The 20,176-nt window shown below is 40.0% G+C and overlaps 1 protein-coding gene across 2 annotated transcripts; it reads right to left on the bottom strand.

Moving 5' to 3' along the window:
- Nucleotides 1–3,764: 3,764 nt before the first annotated feature.
- LOX (lysyl oxidase) lies at nt 3,765–19,586 on the bottom strand. 2 transcript variants are annotated; one of them, XM_046667130.1, is made up of 7 exons: nt 18,600–19,584; nt 18,153–18,261; nt 16,663–16,800; nt 15,252–15,408; nt 11,805–11,900; nt 11,330–11,445; nt 3,765–7,390 (listed from the first exon to the last, which is right to left on the bottom strand). In XM_046667130.1, exons 1-7 carry the CDS (start codon nt 19,228–19,230, stop codon nt 7,384–7,386), a joined length of 1,254 nt encoding a protein of 417 aa, XP_046523086.1. In that variant the 5' UTR covers nt 19,231–19,584; the 3' UTR covers nt 3,765–7,383. The 2 variants fall into 2 exon arrangements, with proteins under 2 accessions (XP_046523086.1, XP_046523087.1); XM_046667131.1 differs by lacking the exon at nt 3,765–7,390 and having other exon boundaries at nt 11,326–11,445; nt 18,600–19,586.
- Nucleotides 19,587–20,176: the final 590 nt, after the last annotated feature.

Here is a 20,176-nt window from a genome sequence, read left to right as displayed (position 1 = left end):
TCTTTAGATCTCTGCTCTGCAAAGCAAATTTAAGCCAGTTACTGATGTTTTTGGCTTCAGGCTCAGAAACCTCTGGGATGAGTTGTCATACCTGTGCACCACTCCCACTTCACCCCAGCATCAACCACATGTAAATTTTTCTATACCCTGGATTAAAAAGAACGGTGAGAACAGGACGAGAGAATATTGGGAGAGGTACAGGTCTAGCTGCCTACTTGTTACTCCTACCCAAGCCTCTCTTTCCCACTGTAGTTCTTCCAGAGCACTGATATTTTGCTGTGTTTCTCTCTGAGGTTTTCCTTCCCCCTTTTCCCCACCATTGAACTGTACCCACTCTACAGGATTGTAAATGTGTTAATATCACAATGGAACTAATAGAAGAAAAGAGTGCAGCGCTCCCTCCCTAAGGTACCCCTTCCAGAGGGAGCCTCTCGCTGTGGTCAAAGACAAACAACAGGGTAGAGGGATGGTGGAGGGGTCAGTGGGGATGGGTAGCAATTGGAGGTGCAAAACCTTAAAAGAATGGCTCTTTCCCTTGATCTTTTCCCTTTTTCTCTTTGGATTGACCTTCCTTTTTGCAACTCCAATGTGATTGGTTGAATAAGAAGGAACTAGGATCTTCTCTCACTTGTAAGGATGAGCTTTCTTCCTGAAATGCCCTACTAAGACTTCATGAAACACAGCAGGTGAGGAGACAGTGAGCAGGCTGTTTAGACCCGCCAACAAGGGAGGGGAATAGTGTTAAAAGGGAGAGAAAGGTGGCATTACTTCTTTCTGGGGGAAAAGTCAGCCCTTAGATACTGAGAATATGGGGATCTCTTAACAGAAATCAGGTGGATGAGCAGCTTGGAAAGAAACGTTTTGAATTGGATTATATAGATGTTGATTTTACCAGTCATTTTGCTGGACATAAATAGGGTGGCTTGCTGGCTCCCAGAAATCTTCTCATTGATAATATCCATAATTACTCACCCCCTTCCTCTGGAGTAATCATTTTCCTTTTCCCTACCTTCCCCTCACACTCACACATAAAGCCAAAATACAGTCGTGTGATTTGGTTGGGAGTAGCCATTCTCTTACTTGATCCTGTCTCCTTGACTTTGGTGACTGAATAAGGAAGAGCACTTGACTCAATCCGGACCTGTCACAGTATCCACAATGACTGGGTCTGGGATTGGCACATGACCCAGACTGAGCCTCCGAAATGCCTTCCCCTAGATTTTTCAAATTTGAGCTACAGGTTAAAGCTGTTTTCTTGAAATCTCATCAACAAGCCATGTAAATGTGTACCCAGATTTACAGGCAACAAGGCTTCCATCCTCATGGAGAAACTAAACCAAGAGAATGAAGTTGATGCACAAACAGAGAAAAGATATTCAAGAACGTGGGCTTGATGATATTTGATTTCCTGGTTCCACGTGCTTCTGAGACAAACCCTCTCTTTGCCCTTCCTCCATTTGGTTACATGAGCCTATAAATTCTTCTTTGGACTAAGCAAGTTTAAGATATATTCCTGTTACCAGAAACCAAAGGGCCCTAAAACAAAAGTGAAGTAATCACAACTATCAGATTATTTATATGTCCATGAATCTTAGCCCAGCAGCAGCTCAACCATAGATTGTTATAAAAGATTTTTTTTCCCTAATATCATCCCTCTGAAAAAATAATGTCATCGTAGTAATTGAAAGTAGTTGACTCTAATGTTTGCTGTATGACAATGGTATAATTCAACAGTTTGCAAACAACTGGTTGGTAATATTGGCTGCAAATTTTTCAGGCTACAAATTTATGTTAGTTCAGTGAATATATGTGCAATGAAGATCCAATATTATTTGATTTATTTAAAAAAAGTAGTTATCTCTTAATAGGCTCTATCATTACGTTTGTCCTTAGTCCCTGTTATGCACAATTGTGTCATGAACTCTGGTTTGACTTGGTATGTAAAGAAATTGGGTACTTGCAATATTATATTTCAACAGTGGCAAAGGTATATTCTTGGTCATTATATTGATGGTTTGCCTTATGGTTTGTGATTTTATTTTTTCTCTCTCCAAATATGGTGCCTATTACCCATAGCTAAGCAACAAATTATTGGGAACAAATTGTAAATGCATGCATATATCTTTTCAAGTCCTTTATTCCCAATGCTGTTTTTCTCTGCCCATTGTGAAAAGTACTGAGATTTAATGGAAATTTACTGAGATTTAATGGAAATTAATTTGATTATACTATTATGTATAATTCATAATTTATATGTATAATTTCAATTATACAAACGGAATGAACCATGAAGAAAATGACTGGTTCACCCTAACTGTTATAAACAACTAATATCTGGGAGAGAAAAGATTTTAATAAAGGGTACATAAAGCATTCAAGTTATCTGACAAATAAGGAAGATGTATATTTGTTTCTAAAATAGAACATGGTTTAGAGACTGAAATGATCATTTTCATTGAAAGGATCCTATTTAATCATGCAGTTTTTAGGAAGAAAGACATGCAGTAAATTGGTGGGTTTCAGGATTCCTGTGTCCTACAGCTCAAGTGCTGCCACTATCACATATTTGTTTTAAGTAATTTGTTTTAAGTAATTTTTGATCTCATGTTTATGAACTGATAATTACTTAATATATCACATCCCAGAGTTTTCCAAGAAAAAACAATTTAACAGGATAATAAGTGCAATTAAGAAAAAAAAAGACTTTTGTGGCAAAACAAATTTGAGAAACACTTGATAACAAAGACCAAGTGGTTTCTTTACTACTTGGCTTCTCCGAATCTTTAACATGGTAGTAGGTACTGTGAATCTCCACCATAGAGATGATACTTCCCATACTTATTTTACTATGGGATTCTTTTTGAGTAGACAACCTTGTGAAACTAGAATTTCTCAGTACATGCTTTAAGGGATTTGTTCGACCTATGTGTTAATCCTCTATTAATATCTGTGGTGAGGACTGGAAATATTAATAAGTGAGTAACACAAGGCAGTCAAGTTTTCTGACAAAAGGAAAGATCTTCCCTCCCCTATCATTAGTTAATAGGTTAATAATAAACAGTGCTTGAAACACTGCATATTGATGAGACAAAGGAAATCATCTTTCGCATTAATATCGAAAGCGTATTCAGATACTTTGCCTTGAGCAAGCAGGGAAGCAGGAAATTGGTGGTTTCATGTATCACTGACATTTTACAACTCATATCTGCAAACTACTAGTCATAAGCCTACATCGGTTTTACCTGAGAGAGCTCCTTAAAGATCAATTATTTTTATGGGTTAATTATCCCCCCAAAACACATGCCCACACTTTGGGGCCTGTCTGTCCTCTCAGGTTACCAGCTTCCAGGCTAATCTGGTATATGTTTAAATAAGGACTACTATGATGGCAATATTTCTCTTTATATGGATAATTTGCAGCTTGAATTGGATGTGTCCCCTGAGTGTATATATGATCATGTACATTTCTTTCAAACCCTAATCAAAAAAGAGTGGTTGTTCTCACAATGGCTGCTCTGCATCCTTAGAGGTGGCTGGTAATGGTGACAAAAGTTAAGATCCATTCATGTATGATAGTTTCTTTTTAAAACATCTGCTAAATTTTTATCCCTCAGACAGATTTCAAGTCATGTGAGCTTATTAAACAATTTGTTAATACAAAAGGCAATTAAGCAAAACCACTCATCATACACATGGCTTTAAGATTTTAACCTAAAATGAAATTCATATCATTTATTTATATGTAACAACAAATGACCACTACAGACACTTGAAATCATTTATTCAAGGCATTTTTACATAATCTTGCAATAATACTATAGGCGTATAATAAAAGAATGTGAGAGTGTAAAGAAGAACATAAGCCAGTGTCTGGGCATTTAAAATAAGAGCTCTTCAAAAAAGCTATAAATGTTTTACAAATAGGATTCCTGAAATATTTGGAAGAAACTAAAACTTCATTAAAAACAATACCAAATCACAAGTCACTTAGTTCATAGCAAGCAGTTATATAGTAATTAAATGTTTATATCCTGTGAGCTAAAACAACACATTTTACATTCAAGTTGATATAATTCAGCACCATTTTGGCTTGAAGGATAAATGAAATGCGTTAAGTGTTCAAAAGTGGCTCAGGACTTTTGATGGCTTGGAATGAAATATAGCTGTTGATTAAATATATTGATTGTGAATATGAATTCTAAACATAAAAAATATAGAAAAAGGGTAATTTTTGCTTACTAGTTGCTATACTGTTAGTGTCAAAACAAGTTATTTTTTTAAAAATATTTTCTGACCAGAATTCAATATTTTCACACAATTTGCTAAAGACGAATTCTCAGCCACAATAATTTTAGTGGACTGCATTTCCTCTAGAATCTGTATATTGGGACTATTTATGAGTGTGATTATACTATGAGGTTTCAAGGAGAAAAAAATTTTTATTATAAATAATGCCTAGTGAATAATTAGATGACAGATTGTGAATAAAATTATTATGTAAAAACTTAAAGAGTTCCTGGACATAAGCAAATTGTGGATTCATATGTTATGGTACTGTTGGGAGACTGAATCCCAGTCCCAAAGGTCAAGATGTCTTTAACCCAGACTATAGTCTGAATAATTATGAGGCCACTAATATGGCATGTGGAACACTCACTAAATTATTTTCCTGTTAAGCCCATTTTTTCACAGTCTTTGTTAGTTTAAAAGCCAATCTCTTTTCAGTACTGAACATTCTTTGCAGCATTTCTACTTCCTGTTTTAAATTTTTTTATTTGGAGTTTGGTAAGACAGGATTATATTTTTTTATTTTATTAATGGACAACTTTTATCAGCTAATCATTATCTGTGAGTTCTGTTCGTTCTTCAGAGAAGAGATCCCTTGAGGTTCAAAAATATTGAGTGTAAAATCAATACTTGTAAGTCATTTGGGAGTGTTTGGGGGGGCGGGGAAGGAATGTTTATATAACGGATAAGTGGGCGTCTTTAGCCTCCTAACTGAAATGCCTTTTTTTTTCAAAATCAATCAAATAGTATGTGTTATATTTAAAACGCACACATTTCAGGGGTTAGAAACATAGTTTTAATTATTAGTAACACATACATGCATATAACTATTCATTTTTAACTTATTTTTTAAAATAAAACATGGTCATGAAAAACAATAGTGCTTAAAATAGAAATTTTTTAGATGTACTTATAGTTGTTAAAAATGAAATAAGATGAGTCTAATGGTAATAATGATATTTTTAATACTTATTGAGGTTAGGGACAGTCTGTTTTATATCCCAATGCCTAGCACGTGTGTGCCTGGCATATACTAGGCCACATGATGATGATGAATGGACAGACAGATGGAAGACCCATTGAATGATAGTAAATATGTCTTCTCATATGTATCCAAGGGCCATGATATTGGCTAGCTTTTAATTACGGGGGTAAGAATCTTAATGAAATGATAGATCTTAAATCTGTAGACGCCAGTCTGGCTCAGTATTAATACTGACAGTAGTTTTTGTTTTTTTTAAAAAAGCAAGTATATTAAAATATCTCTATTAGAAATCTAAGATTACAATTTGAAAGGATCATTCTACTATCTTAAAACTAAAAAGCAATTTAAGGCAAAGAGGTACATCAAAGAAGCTTTTCCAGAGCTCAGATTAGCTCAATGAAAGTTCTGGGTCTCTATCAAGCCCTCTGTATTCTCTATTGGTAAGTGTGTGCCCTGGCAGATGAGGATCACGTGGCCCGCTCTCTCCACCCCTTGATGACCGTCCATCTCTAGGCCTTCTTGCTGTGCTAGGCACTAGTGAGTGCAGAACGATTATTAGTAGTTGGTGTTGACTTTACAACTCTACGACATAAAATACGGGGATGCCAGCTCACTTTAAAATTCTACCTAACATGTCCTGGCACTGGAAACACCTTGCTTGAGATTTTAGTACTGGATAATGCAGGAAAACTTCTGCTTAAGCACCACTAACTTAAAAGTGTAATTTGATTTCTTTCTGTACCTTTTGAATCTAGGAAAAAGAGAAATTCTCCAAATTCTGGTGTGGCACATGGTTTCACAGTTTAAAATGAAATCACAGCTGTCTCATTACGCAGCACAGTCCTTGGTTTTGCAGAAAGTATTTTTTTCCCTTATTTGCCAACCCCTCAAGTATGTAATGCTATGTGCTTTGCTAATTTGGATTATATTTCGGGAAAACACACACAAAAAACACGTTATGACTGATTCCTGGATGACCTAGGATAACAGTCCTGTATCCACACATATTATGTCATTTATTCTGGATAATATAACATTTTTTAGCATTCTTCTTTTTAAAGCTGAACATTAAAAAATGTGAAAAGTTGAAAATCCCAAGATGTTTTTCGTTAATTTTTTTAAGTATTTGAGAGACAGTTGTGGTTTGGGGGACTTGTTTGTATGATTTGTATGTCAGCAGGGAAATTCTTTTGGCTACTAGTTCAATATAATTAAATGCATATTATCTCCGGATGTGTCACATCTATCATCAGAATGACTTCCTGATGAATGACATCATCAGAATTGGCACAGTTGTCCTATATATACCAGTCCCCAGAATGGTAATTTTAAGAACGCCACTTAAAAGGTCTCTGCCCGTAGGAAAACTAAAGAGTAGAGAGGAGCATCAACAAATGTCAGACAGGAGTTGGGCAGCTCAATTACTTAATTCATTCCAAAACAAAAGGTGACTTAAGTCAGAGTGAAATTGTACACTTGACAGAAAGAAAGGAGTTTATCTAATAATTTGAAAATGTAAACATAAATTTTATATAGGGATGTAACTATCTGAATACATATATTGCCATTTCTCTGCTATATAGTACTATTTCTTGACACCAATGGTAATGTGTTTGTTCCTTCCTCAGCACCAAGTGTGTCCATATCTATTTAAACAGTAGGAGCCTCATTTCAAAATTAATCTATGCTAGGACATATATAAACCAATTATTATTACGGTTCACTGAAGTTTCAGCACTTTAGAAAATTCTCAGTTCAAAGTAATTTTGGCTCATTCATTGAAATATTATTTTCCCTTTTGCACTACAATTTAAAAAGAAGCATAAGAAATATGGATTTCTTTGAAAGAGCCAAGTGTACAACTACAGAATTGAAACGTGTTAATTCACAAAGTAATGTGAATAATACTCTTAAAGATTTCCCAAATAATGCCGATTTAAATGTCCAAAATCCAGTTATGTGCTTTGTTATAAAACAGTCCAAACAAAAATTCCTTTGTTGTTTTCTTTTCTCTCTTTCAAAACACATAAATCCTACTGAAGTTAATCTATTTTTTTCCCACTTCAGAACACCAGGCACTGATTTATCCATTGGGAGTTTTGGCTTGCTTTCTAATACCTAGATTAAGAAAACAAAATAAGACAAGTTATCAACCTGATAGTATTATGAATGAGTACAGTAGACAAGTTTAAAGTCAACCTTTTATAAAATGTATGTAGCAATTTCCCTCCACCTAAGCAACAGTCACCTTAGGAAATTATCCATTAATACATTATTTTAATATTGATTTAAAGAAAGTGATTATGTCAGTAGCAGAAAGTGCATGTCTGATGCCTACAAACTTGATGCTTAGAGTTCAAAGAAAGACACTCTGAAACAATAGAGTTAAGCAGCCCTCATAAGGACCAGCAGCTTCACCCAGGTGAGTTGACTCCATGGAGCAAGTATGGCATGTCCACCAAGAAGCAGGCTCATGGCCTCTGCACCATCCTGCAGTACTTCTTTTCCAGCATGACTTTGGATGTAGAATGATGCATTAATAGACTGGGACAAAGCCAATAAACCGAATATTGTATTTATATTGTGATCATAGGTCCCCACATAAAGGAGATAAGAACCATTTAGTCCAAATCATAAGCCAGCAATTTCCAAGTAGTAATTTCTGTGAGAAGAGAACTTAATTATCGCATCTTCGAACTGAACTGGGCCACAGAGTCGCCTCACTCATAGGTTTTGTTCACAGTTGGGGAAATGGGCAAGAGAGGATACATCAAAGGCACACACTTTCTTACTGGGTGGTTTTTACACACCAATGGAATACTCTCAAATATTTGATTAGCGTGAAAAACAATCAGTGAACTGAGAGATACGTCTTTAAGAGTTAAAAGGGTACAATAACATTACCAAGGGAATCACACACACTGCGCTTACAGAGCCACCAGACTGACCACGTGGCTTTAGGCAAGTTCACTTCCTGCTCAAGAAACTTCAAAGACCCCCATGGCTTCCAGAAAGAAGTTCAAACTTTTTAGCTTGCTCTTCAGTGCTCTTTGATCTGGTCCCAACTTACTTTTCCATGCTTTTTACCCAACTCTTAACTCTGTGAAACTTATGCCTCAGCCAAACTAGAAGACTTGCTTTTCCAAACATCCCCTGCAACTTCCTGCCATGTAGTTGCCGGTGACATTGACTTCTCCTGGCATGCCCTTCCTTAATGCTCCCCAGTGCACGCCTCCTCACTCTTCAAGGCCCGATTCAAACACTCTCCTAAAGCCACTCCTGAATCTCAGATAGAGGAAATCTCTCCTTCCTTTGAACTCTGATCCCAGCAAGGGAGGCCAGAAGTGAAAGTCAAAACATGAGTCAAGCATCACTCTCCCGAACGTAAGGATTTCTTTCTCAAGTCAAGGCTTCTGCACTTCTCCCATTATTTCCCACTCATGGATAAGTGTGATCTTCACTGATTTCTTTTCTTTTTTTTTTCTGAGGAAGACAAGCCCTGAGCTAACATCCACCGCCAATCCTCCTCTTCTTGCTGAGGAAGACTGGCCCTGAGCTAACATCCGTGCCCATCTTCCTCCATTTCACATGTGGCACACCTGCCACAGTATGGCTTGACAAATGGTGCGTAGGTCCGCACCTGGGATCCAAACCAGTGAACCCGGGGCCACCGAAGAAGAACGTTCGAACTTAACCACTGTGCCACCAGGCTGACCCTATGATCTTGTTATTTTATTACAGATCACTAACTATGGGTCATTTCACTTTTTCATGTTTTCATCTGATCAATACTGCTTACTAAAATTTTACCTCAACCATTCTTGCAATTTAGTTACAGTCAGTGAGAGCTAGTTTTAAAAAAGAACAACTCTATGCTGGAGCAATATACCAATTTTTATTTGTTTTAAATATCTGGCCATATCCAATTCAATGGATTCTACTGACGAAAAGCAAGACACAGTCTATGCAACAACAGAGTCACCTCGCCAGACCTGTTCCTACTGGGAGGTCAGCAGTTGTACCTGGGAGTCACCTAGCTTATTCTGACAGAAGCCCTTCGGTTTCCACTGCATTTTATTTGACCCTCATGGAATTTTCATATTGTATCTCTATTACAATTATGAATGTATCTTTCTCACCCTCCAAATTCTAAACTCCTTGAAAGAGAGAGTCATTTATCTATTAAACGTTGAATAAGAGGCTACGTGGTGGCAGACTTGTACCTGACAATGGGTATACAGTGGTGGACAAGAGACTAGATCCCAGGCATGCTGATGTGGAGCAGGAGAGGAACATTAAAGCCATTCCCTACAAAGGAGCAGTAAAGGGTCAGGAATCATATTTATCTTTGCATCACTTTCCAATATCTAGTTTAGGACCTCAAAAAATACATAGTGCAAAAGTGAGAGTGACAATGAATAAATAGAGAATGAATGAATAAACTAAGGAAGTATAAAAAATTAAGAGAAATTAATCCAGGTATTTTAAATTATTTTAGTTTATTTTAGCTGAAATTACACTGATGTTCTGTGGATTTTCAGTTATACTATGATCAACTCCACACAATATGGGCCATAAACTCAGCCAGGGTTTCTGTACTGGGGGCATGTTCAGAAGAATATATCTGATTGGCTTTTTTCAGCGCTGTCCCTTTGCTGTCATAGGCCACATCTATCTCTAATCCTGTATGATACTTCCAAAGCACAGGCTTTGCTCCCTTATAGGAATAAGGAAAAGACTTATCATCCAGGTGACTGCAGCCCAAGCCACAGTACCTGGCTCTGAAATGGAGCATGGGCTGCTTTAAGCCCCACCTTCCCCTGGCCAGGTGTAGGGCAAAACCAGGTTTAGGTGGACTTGGGAAAGCCACAAACTACAGGTTCATGTGCAGCCAAACATTGTCCTGGTTTGTCTATTAGAGAGAAAATTTTATTAATTCTAAGTTTCCAGTGTAGCTCTGTTGCACCTTTCTGCACGACCCTGAGGTACTGGTGCCTCTCCCACGTCAAAGCGAAGCTGATGCATGTTCAGTATCACTCTAACAGTGTTCTCATTGTTGGGATGGTATCACACACAGGTGGCATATGTAGTTAGGATCTATAACCCAGCAACTCTAGAGCAGGCAGTGTTTAAGGGGTTGGGGTGGGACAGAGAGACAAGCAGGCAAAACTACCCAACTTTCTTTAATTATTTTCATCAAAGCACCACTCCTGTTAATATTTATGTGCTAGGATTCTTTTTTTTTTTAACATTTTTTTTTTTTTTTTTGCTTTTTCTCCCCAAATTCCCCCAGTACATAGTGGTATATTCTAGTTGTGGGTCCTTCTAGCTGTGGTATGTGGGACATCGCCTCAACATGGCCTGATGAGAGGTGCCATGTCCACGCCCAGGATCCTAACCGGCAAAACCCTGGGCCGCCAAAGCGGAACGTGCGAACTTAATCACTGGGCCACGGGGCCAGCCCCTGTGCTAGGATTCTTTCCAAGATTTTATTCAAAGAAGGGTGTCAGGACCAGGAATATTATGAAGGAAACTCGACACACTCTTACTTTTGCAATGTATTTCCTTAGTACTTGTGGTTCTAGAACTCAAATATGTGAAATCTTGATTTCTACAGAACAGACGGTCTAACCTCTTCAATTGCAAACTTAAGGCAGCGATTTTCAAAACGTACTTTGAAGAGCTCCTGGAATTTCTTCAGAGCTCCTTCATGGACTATGGGGAAGAGGCAGGAAGCCCAACTGTTTGGGCTCCCACAAGGTCACCCATCCTGCATATTGCATATTTTACATATTCAGCCTCCACATAGGTTTTTTGGGTAAACGATGTGTTCTGTGTGTATGTCTTGTCCTGAAAACTAAGCTTTAGGATGATAAAAACCTGTGTACATCCCCTCTTCTCTAGCATTATCAAAAAAAAAAGATCAGCTCTAATTATGTGATAATGCAGATTGTCTACCACTTTCTACCTTCAGTCTATTTTACAAGGAAGCTGAAGTCATGGATAAACTAAAACGCTTTGTGAAGAGAATTGCTTAACTAGGCAAATAGAACTCACGGTGAAATTGTGCAACCCGAGGCATACGCATGATGTCCTGTGTAGCGAATGTCACAGCGCACAACATTGTTGGTATAATCCGATTCGGGCACCAGGTAGCTGGGATTCACACTGACCTAGGTAACACAAACGGCATCTGTGTTTCAGATTTCATCAGCAGTGTTTACTGGTTAATTTCTTCCTATTTCCAGGGGGCTGGAACAGGGACACGCTTCAACTAAATCAAGCAGGGAGGGGGTTTAAGTCAGGCAAGTTGTTAAACTCTGGGGAAGTTACAGAAGAAGGCTGTATATTTTTCCCTGAAGTTCTTTAAAATAAGAATTTTTCTCATATATCTATGTTGGTTTAGAAATAGTTCTAGAAGATGTATAATCGCTCGAAGGACCATTATCATTTAACGTTTGACTCCAGAGGAGGAGGGCCATGCAGTTGCAATTGAAACAAATTACAGGTATGTATTTTCAAAGGTCTCTACCTTTAGAATGTAGTTTCCAGGTTTTACATCTGTAATATCGATCCATTGGCAGTCTATGTCTGCATTATAGGTATCATAGCAGCCAGGACTCAACCCCTAAAATAAATAAAATAAAAAATTTTTAAAGATGGTATATGGTTAGAGTAGGCTAAAGAATATGCATATTATTTGCAAATTAAATGTTAAGTACTTACAAGAGTTTGACATAAAACTATACTTATATTGCATCTCCTTTGAGAAGTATATATTACTCAGCCTTAAAGCACCTCCAGCTAAAAAAAATACAGGACTAATATAAGTAGTAGTACATCTAGCTTCTTAAAAGTGTTATAAATAACCAGTGATAAATACAATCTTAACTGACAAAATAGGCCTCCATCAAAATTTTAGAATATCACCAAGGTCAGGAATAAAGGCCATGTGATAGTCAACGGAGCTCAAATGTCCTCTTCTTAGTGTAACCTCCCCAATTTCTCTTCTTGGAAGTTACCTTCCTGTATTCCAAATGCCCGTGATTCTTTTTTTGTGCGTATAGATCTTATAGTGTGTATCCTTTTCTTCTCTGTATTATAACCATACAGTATAAAAATATATCTAACTAGAGATGGTAAACTCCCTAAGAGTGGAGTCTGTGCTGCATTTTGGAATAGATAACATTTATGAAGTATGTATTATGTACCAGTTACAATTTTAAACATGTTACATATATAAATTCAATTTTCACAACTACATGAGGCAGGTGCTATTATTATCCCCAATTTACAGATGAGGAAACTGAGGCACCATAAGGTCAAATAACTCACCCAAGGATATACAGTTAGTAAATGGCTGAGCCAGTTTTGAGTTTAGGCATTCAGGGTTCAAGGTCCTTGTTCTTAACCACCACACTACGCTCTCTCACATTGTCACTGAAATATTTTGTTGAATTAAAGTGATGAATGTAAGCCTCAATGAATGAAGGCCACATCACTCCACTTGCTAAGATACTCACTTCAATAAGTAAACAAGTGCCTTCTATGGTTGGGGAGGAGAAAACTACCAACAAGATATGGTCCTTGCTCTCCAGAAAGTAATAGTCTGGAGAAATTTGCTCAAATTGGAGTCCATAGGTATGTTCTTGATTCCATTAGTTCTTCATGAGAAGTTTTAACTGTTGTATTTTCCTTCTAATACTAATCTAAAGTAAATTAAAAAGCATATGCTAGCATCATTTTCACTCTATACTGCCACTTAATTTCAGCACCCAAAATCACCTCAGTGCTGAAGATTACCTTGTCACCAAAGAGATGGTAAAATCTCTAAGTACGTCCCCCCAGTGTTGGTTTGGCTACAGCCCGATTTGGGAAGAACAGGGGAGAACTGTGCTCTCCCACAGCATACCTAGGCCACACTCAAAAGTACCTGGGCCACAGCAGTGAGGACCATATTCCCACCTTGATCCATGCCAACTTGCAACCGTTCATTAACAGTATGTTGAGTAATAAATACATAATACGGAATTTTTGGCTTCTGATTCCTGCACACAATTCTGGTTCTGGCACATAATAGATACTCAATGAGTGTCAGCTATTGCTGTTGTACTGCTACTACTACTATTAACTACTACTACTAACTACTAACTACTACTACCAATGCCATGGCAGTGTAAGGGATTCATTGCATTAGATACTTAATCTTACTTGAGACTGGTTTAAATAATGCTGCAATGCTTATCTTACCTTCAAGTGAACAAAAGAGCTTTAAAGAATGCTGAAACTGGCATTCTAGGATTACTCAGAAGGCAGAATTTAAGTTATGTATGAGCTTTGATAATTTGAACTAGCAAACAAAAAACAGCAGTTTTTAAGGCCATTAAGTAAACAGGCATTGCATGTATTCAACGTCAAACTTTAAAAACAGATAAACAGATTAAATGTAGAACCTTAACCAAGGCTGTCTAAATTAGCTATTTGAGGTTAGCAAAACACAACTGTTTCTTACATTAAATTAATGAGGTTACTGTGACGGTTTCTAGTTTCATACATATTTAATATGTAAATTTGTTATTTAAGAACTTAAGAGTTACATGAAAGTATAAATACAAGGAAGCTATATCTAGTTTTGTGTTTGGATGCATTTAAACCACATTGTAACACAACTCATCTAAGTCAACGGTGGGGCTTTGTGAGAATTTTTCTTCCTTTAAATGAAGTCCACGTTCAAAAACCACCAGTGTAGTGAAAAACACAAATACATAAATCACTTGTAATGCAAGACCTGATGAATAATGCTTAAAGAGGAGATAAATGAGGATGATAAACAAGAAAGCTACCATATAAAATGAAGTGGGGTTACCCCAAGGAATCGGGGGACCAGAAGCGCTATAAATACCTGCAGTCCCAGATTCAGGTATTTTGGCAGTGAGCTGTCCAGCGTGCCTCTTTCTCTAAATGAACAGAATACACTCCAGGTGCCCGGCGCGGGCAGGTGCTGTGGGACTTGCAGATCACTGAGTGAAAAGGGACTTGTTGTGTGCACATATGTGCAACGTGTGGGGAGGTTACATCTTGTTTTCTTAAAGAATAAGTGCTGCCCCAGGGCACATGGAATTGAGCCTTTTCTGCCTCCAATTGCTGTGCTGTTCCAAGCTCAGAGAAAGAAGCAATGCTAACATTTAGGTCACCAAAAGCTTCCTGCCACAGCCCTGGAATTTGCTTCCCAAGATGCCAGCTGCTGATCCCTTTGTGCCCTGAGTTATGTACATTTCACTACTGGTAGCCAAGATTTCGGCTGGAGTAAAATTATAATGTCCTTTTACAAATTAGGGTTTCTTATGGAAATACTGGCATAGCTTTTAACTGACACACATTTTCCCTTTATAAGACATACAAACTGCTTAGTTCAGCACTATTTTTAAAAATCCATCCAAAGGACATCTGACATCAATTATACTGTAGATTTAAATATATATGCGTGGAGAAAGAAATTGTGTCCTTCTGCTCTTATTTGCATGATTAAAAGAGACAGTTTTCTTAAAATGCTTTTGAAGAAACTTATTTTCTCTCCTTTTGCTAAGCCCAATCACCATTCTTTTTTTAGCTTAATAGATTAGATGGAGGGAGCAATGGTTTTGCAGGTGAGAAAACAGAGATATCTTTTCTATAGTTACTTACCAAGCCAGTTAGAATACAGAATGAGTGCAGATATTGGAAACCATTCAGATTTTTTCACAGAGTAAACTGCTGCTTTTCATTGTGGAGCATAAAGAGTATGCACATTGACCTTCTGTGAGGATGAAATACTTAAAAGTAATTTGGATCATCAAGCCATCATTTTCCTTTTCCCAATTATTTTCCATCTTGACTAGATGACCCCCTTATAAAAGACAGGCAGGAGGGAAGAAGATAGAAGACCATTTTGTTTTCTCTTTGAAGCCTGCAGTTTCCTGACCTCAGAGTGCCCACCTACCTGCGTGTGCGCAGTACACGCAAATCGCCTGTGGTAGCCATAGTCACAGGATGTGTCCTCAAGACAGAAACTTGCTTTGTGGCCTTCAGCCACTCTCCTCTGGGTGCCGGCATCAAGCAGGTCATAGTGGCTGAATTCATCCATGCTGTGGTAATGTCTAACGTCCCACACAACACAGAGACAGAGGTCAGTAACACGCAGAGAAAGCAATGAGGATTTTAGACAACTTCCCCAACGGCCTGACACATTTGTTTTCACATTAAAATTGAGATCAGTTCATCTTCTTAAAGCCAAATTCATACTAGGTTTTTCTTCCAGGGACTGCAATCTATCAGAACGGTAAGCTTTTAACTTTGCTGCTAGGAAAAAAAGACTTATTTTGAGGATTTTGCTTTTCTATTACATCCTGTTTTATCTTTGAATATTAAATAGAAATAGACAATAAATTATCTGTGTTTAAGCAAAACTTGCCATATGTTCTCTAGTATATTTCTTTTGGCTGCCACTACTGATGTTTCATTCCAAAAGAGAAGAGCACATGATTCCTGGGAGGTTTCTGTGAGCTTTTAAAAAATTGAGTTCTCACAGTTTTAAAATCATTACTGAAATGCAAAAGAGAAAAATGGCATGCTTTCTCCACCACTGTAATTTAACTGGTATAAACTTTTATTTAGAAATAAAATAATTCTATTTTGTCAGCAAATTAGGTGCTCATATCTATTATTCTCATTCATTAAAGAGAAGGTGCTGAGCTGTTCATCTTCTCACATAAGGAAGGAATGAGAAGAAATGGCTCAAATGGCAGAAAGTTTAAGGGCACACATCAGGATTTCTCAGCAATAAACTCTTGGGCAAGTCACCAAGGCAAATTATAGAATTACCTTATGTGAAAGTCTTTAAATTTAAGACAGAACAGGCAACTACCCTGGGTTTGATACAGGTCTTTTAAAAGATGAAGGCAAGTCCTGCTCAGCTCATGGAGTACAACCTCTACATCTTTCTTTGACAATGGTATCTGAATCCTTTTGATAACAACTTGTGGTCTTTATCAAACCCTATTAAATGCTAACTAACTGTAGATGAACTTGGCTGCAATAGGCGTTTTTAGAAATCTTACCTGTAGTATATTGGAGTAAAATTCTAGTGAAGCCAACTGCTACATCCTAGCAACAGCTTTAAGAAGCTAGACTTCGAGTTTCTAATTTAAAAGATAACTGGATCTGGTAGTTGATGTATTATCTTAAAGACAGACTCCCTTGATTATGTCAAATTACATAGAGATAAATTCTAAATGTAAATAACAGCAATTTTCTCCCATTGTGTAAGGATTGCGACCTGGATTTGTTATATCAAGAATCACCCGAAAGATGAGAAAGCAACTCAAAAGTACCCAGGAGTCCCATCCACTTACTGGTGACAACTGTGCCATTCCCAGGAATATCTTGGTCGGCTTGGTAAGAAATCTGATGTCCCTTGGTTTTTCACTCTTTGGGGAAATCTTAGCAGCACCCTGTGATCATAATCTCTGACATCTGACCTGTATGCTGAGCTGTGATTTTGAAAAAAGAAACATTGTGATTTTCACGGAGTATTAACTAAAGACAAAACTACCAGCAAAATCCCAACTAGACTATCAGTTCCAAGAGACCAGGATATTTTGCTTATTTTGTTTCTTGCTGAAACCCCAGATCCTAGAACAGTGCCTGGCAAGTAGTCAGAACTCAGTGAATATTTGTTGATGAGTGAATGAATGACAATTATGAGAATCCACAGTTTAAAAGTGAAAAAACATAATAAAATTAGCATTAAAAATTTACACGTGATAAGTAAACTTTGTAGTTATAATCAGTTCAAGACTTACCATACAAAAGAGTGTAACTGAGGTGAAAATTATCCCAAATTTTAAAAAAATCATCCATATTGACTTATTAAGGACTTTGAATTTAACAATATATTTCTTCTTAAACAGTTAACCAAAGTGTAAAGTAGGGAAATAACTCTAAGGGTACATCCAGCTTAGATCAATAATTTTGTAACTTCACTGTCTTCAAAACAAAGGCATTACTGTAATAACAGCATAGGGAGTGCAATGGTGTGAGTGATGCAAGACTCAAGAACGAAAATGATGAGCTTGGATTTCTTCTCTTCCTTTAGCCTGACAGTTACAAAGGGTCAAAGTGGAAGAAATATACAAATAAACACTACTTTGTTCCTTCTAATATATTTTGTGTGAATATATATTCAAATACTATCAATGACCTTATTTTACACTTTAAAAAATTTTATGAGACCTATCAAAACATCGTTTGCTCCCTCTGCTGGTTTCCCAGCGGCAAACTCAGAGAATTCCATTCCTAAAATTGCTGCGATTTTATTTTAGGACTGATGCAAAAACAAAGCTCTTGCTCATGCTCTTATCCTGGCTGAAGTAAGACCAAAACAACAAGTTAATTGTGGCTTCAAACAAAAGAAGAAAATAGGCTTTGCCAGTGAGGGGTGCCACACTGGCAAATTAGGCGCCGGTCTTTTAAGGGTTTTAAGGGTTCTTCCACTACTAGTTTTTTCCACGTTATTGTACAGTTGTTTAATCGAAAGTTATTGAAAACAGCTCCAAAGTTTAAGCATCTTGGAAAAAGAATACGAGACCCCCACTCTCCAGGGTAAGGTTTTGCTTCATCTCCCTGATGTGTGCCAACATTTGAAAGGCAGAACCCAAAGAAATCTTCAAAATTTTAACTCTCCATCCAGGTCAGCATGCCCAGGAGATCAGGTTCCACTTCCCAGCTCTTGTCCCACTTCCCAACTCTTATCTGCAAGGGACAAGAGTGGTCAGAACCAAGCACCGGAGCAGCCCCCGGAACCAAGACGAAGGAGCCAGTCCGCCAAGATCCCAGCCGGTACCTGGCCAAGCAGTTTTCCTCCGCAGCGCATCTCAGGTTGTACATGGGCATCTTCTGCACGTAGGTGGATGCCTGGATGTAGTAGGGGTCAGCCACCAGGTCCGGAAGACCTAAACATCAGCAGGCGATGAGTGTAGCAGTGAGACAACCCAGAGCCTCCCACCCTGGCTCCAGGTCCCTCCGTGTCCCTTACTCCTCACCCTTCGCCCAACAGGACTAAGATGTCAGGCTGCGGGTAGCAGGAGAGCGGGGCTGCAAAGCAAAGTGGAAAGGAAGGAGGGGCCAGGCGCGCGGTTTGCACCAGATTCCAGGGCTGCCTCTGCAGGCGCAGGGGGAGGGATCGGATCTGCGGGGACTAAGGCCTGCCGCGCCCAAGCAGCCACGTCGGGGAACCACAGGGCTGGGGAAGGGCTTCGCGGGTGTTCCGGCGGGGCTTGGGATTGCTTACCGTACTGGAAGTAGCCAGTGCCGTATCCGGGCCGGTACCTGCTCCCAGGCCGGGGCCTTTCGTACGTGTCGTAGTAGTTGTAATAGGGGTTGTCGTCGGAGTACTTGTAGGGGTTGTACGGGTCGTCGCCCACCATGCCGTCCACGTGGCTGGGCGGCCGCAGATTGCTGAGCGCCGGGCGGTCTTCCGGCGCTGTCTGGTTACCGGCGCGCGAAGCCTCGGCGTCGCGGGCCCCGGACGGCGAGTAGCCAGCTTGGAACCAGTGGCGGGCGGCGGGTCGGGGGCGGCCGGCGGCTGCTCCGGACGAGCCGGCCGTCCGCGCCCGCGCCCCCGCCGTGTGGTTTCTGCGGAGGACCAGGAACGGCGTGCGCGGCTGCGAGGCGGCGCCGTTGGCAGCGCCCGGGGCGGTGGCGCCCGGGTCCCGTCGGCGCTGCGGCTGGTACTGCGAGCCCAGGCTCAGCAGGCTGAACACCTGCCCGTTGTTCTCCCACTGGATCCTCTGGCGCCAGGCGCCCGGAGCCGCCGGCGACTCGCGAGGGGGCTCCTGCTGGCCGGCGGCTGGCGGGGCGCAGCGCACGAGCGCGCAGAGCTGCAGCGGCCCAAGCAGGAGCGCGGTCCAGGCGAAGCGCATCTCTCCCTTTGCCGGATTGTCCCCACTCAGGGAGGACGTAGCTCGGAAAAAAGGAAAACGGGGCTCAAATCACGTGCGGGAGGGAGAAATCTTCAACCCAGGAGGTGGGCAGAACGCGGGTATCTCAGTCCCCACCAAGTAGTGCCAAGCGTGGGCTGCAGACCCTTCTCCAGTAAGGGCGGCTGCTGGGACGTGGCACTCGCCTCTCTCCTCTTTCCTAGTCCTTCTGGAAGGCGACGGGGAGCGGCGCGGCGGCCCCGGCGAGCGCGCAGTGTCTGGAGTGAAGGAAGGAGGAGAGATTTTAAACTTTCTGGCACGTTTGCAAAGTTACACAAGCCGTTCTGGCCCGGCCGCCCCTCCGCTATTTGTTCACGTAATGCGATTGGAAACGTGCAAGGCGGACAGCTCCTCGCCTCTGCTCCTCCCTCCCCTCCCCTCCCCGTCCTGCCCTCCTCCCCCCAGACACGTTGCACAGGGAGCGTTAAGGGGAAAGAACAAAACGGAACACACATCCTGAGACACACTCGGCTTAATCTGGGGCGAACATGCAGGAATTTCAAAAGACTCAGACAGGCAAAGGCAGCCAGGCCATGGGGCGACGCCAAAATATGCACGAACAAAAATGCTATTAGGTCACCAGCCCTGGAGAGGCGGGAAGTCCGGAGGTGGGGAGGGTGCTGGGGGCGAGAGTCGGGGAGGGGGTGCGGAGGGACGATTGTGACTAACGTTTATCCATAAGGATTTAACCAGACATATTTCCTAATGCACACTCACTCGCATTTATGGGAAGCGCCCTCAGCAAATAAACCCCAGGATATCAAATTTTGTTTTTCTGTGTGTAGGTAATGTGAGAAATGGGTTACAAATTTGTTTCCTACAGTGAATATTTCAATAACCAAAAGTGAAATTTTACAGGGACCAAAACCAGTTAACGCTGAAGCCATGA

Source organism: Equus quagga, chromosome 7 (assembly GCF_021613505.1).
Source record: "Equus quagga isolate Etosha38 chromosome 7, UCLA_HA_Equagga_1.0, whole genome shotgun sequence".
In the NCBI taxonomy this organism is placed as follows: domain Eukaryota; kingdom Metazoa; phylum Chordata; class Mammalia; order Perissodactyla; family Equidae; genus Equus; species Equus quagga.
Note: the sequence above shows the minus strand (reverse complement) of the source record. Positions and strands in the feature narration are given on the sequence as shown.

Coding starts and splice junctions, on each gene's coding strand:
- LOX (XM_046667130.1), bottom strand. CDS start 19,230: ATGCGCTTCGCCTGGACCGCGCTCCTGCTTGGGCCGCTGCAGCTCTGC. Junction 15,409..16,662: donor GAATGGCACAGTTGTCACCA/GTAAGTGGATGG, acceptor GTGGGACGTTAG/ACATTACCACAGCATGGATG. Junction 11,901..15,251: donor CGTGTACTGCGCACACGCAG/GTAGGTGGGCAC, acceptor TATTTATTTTAG/GGGTTGAGTCCTGGCTGCTA.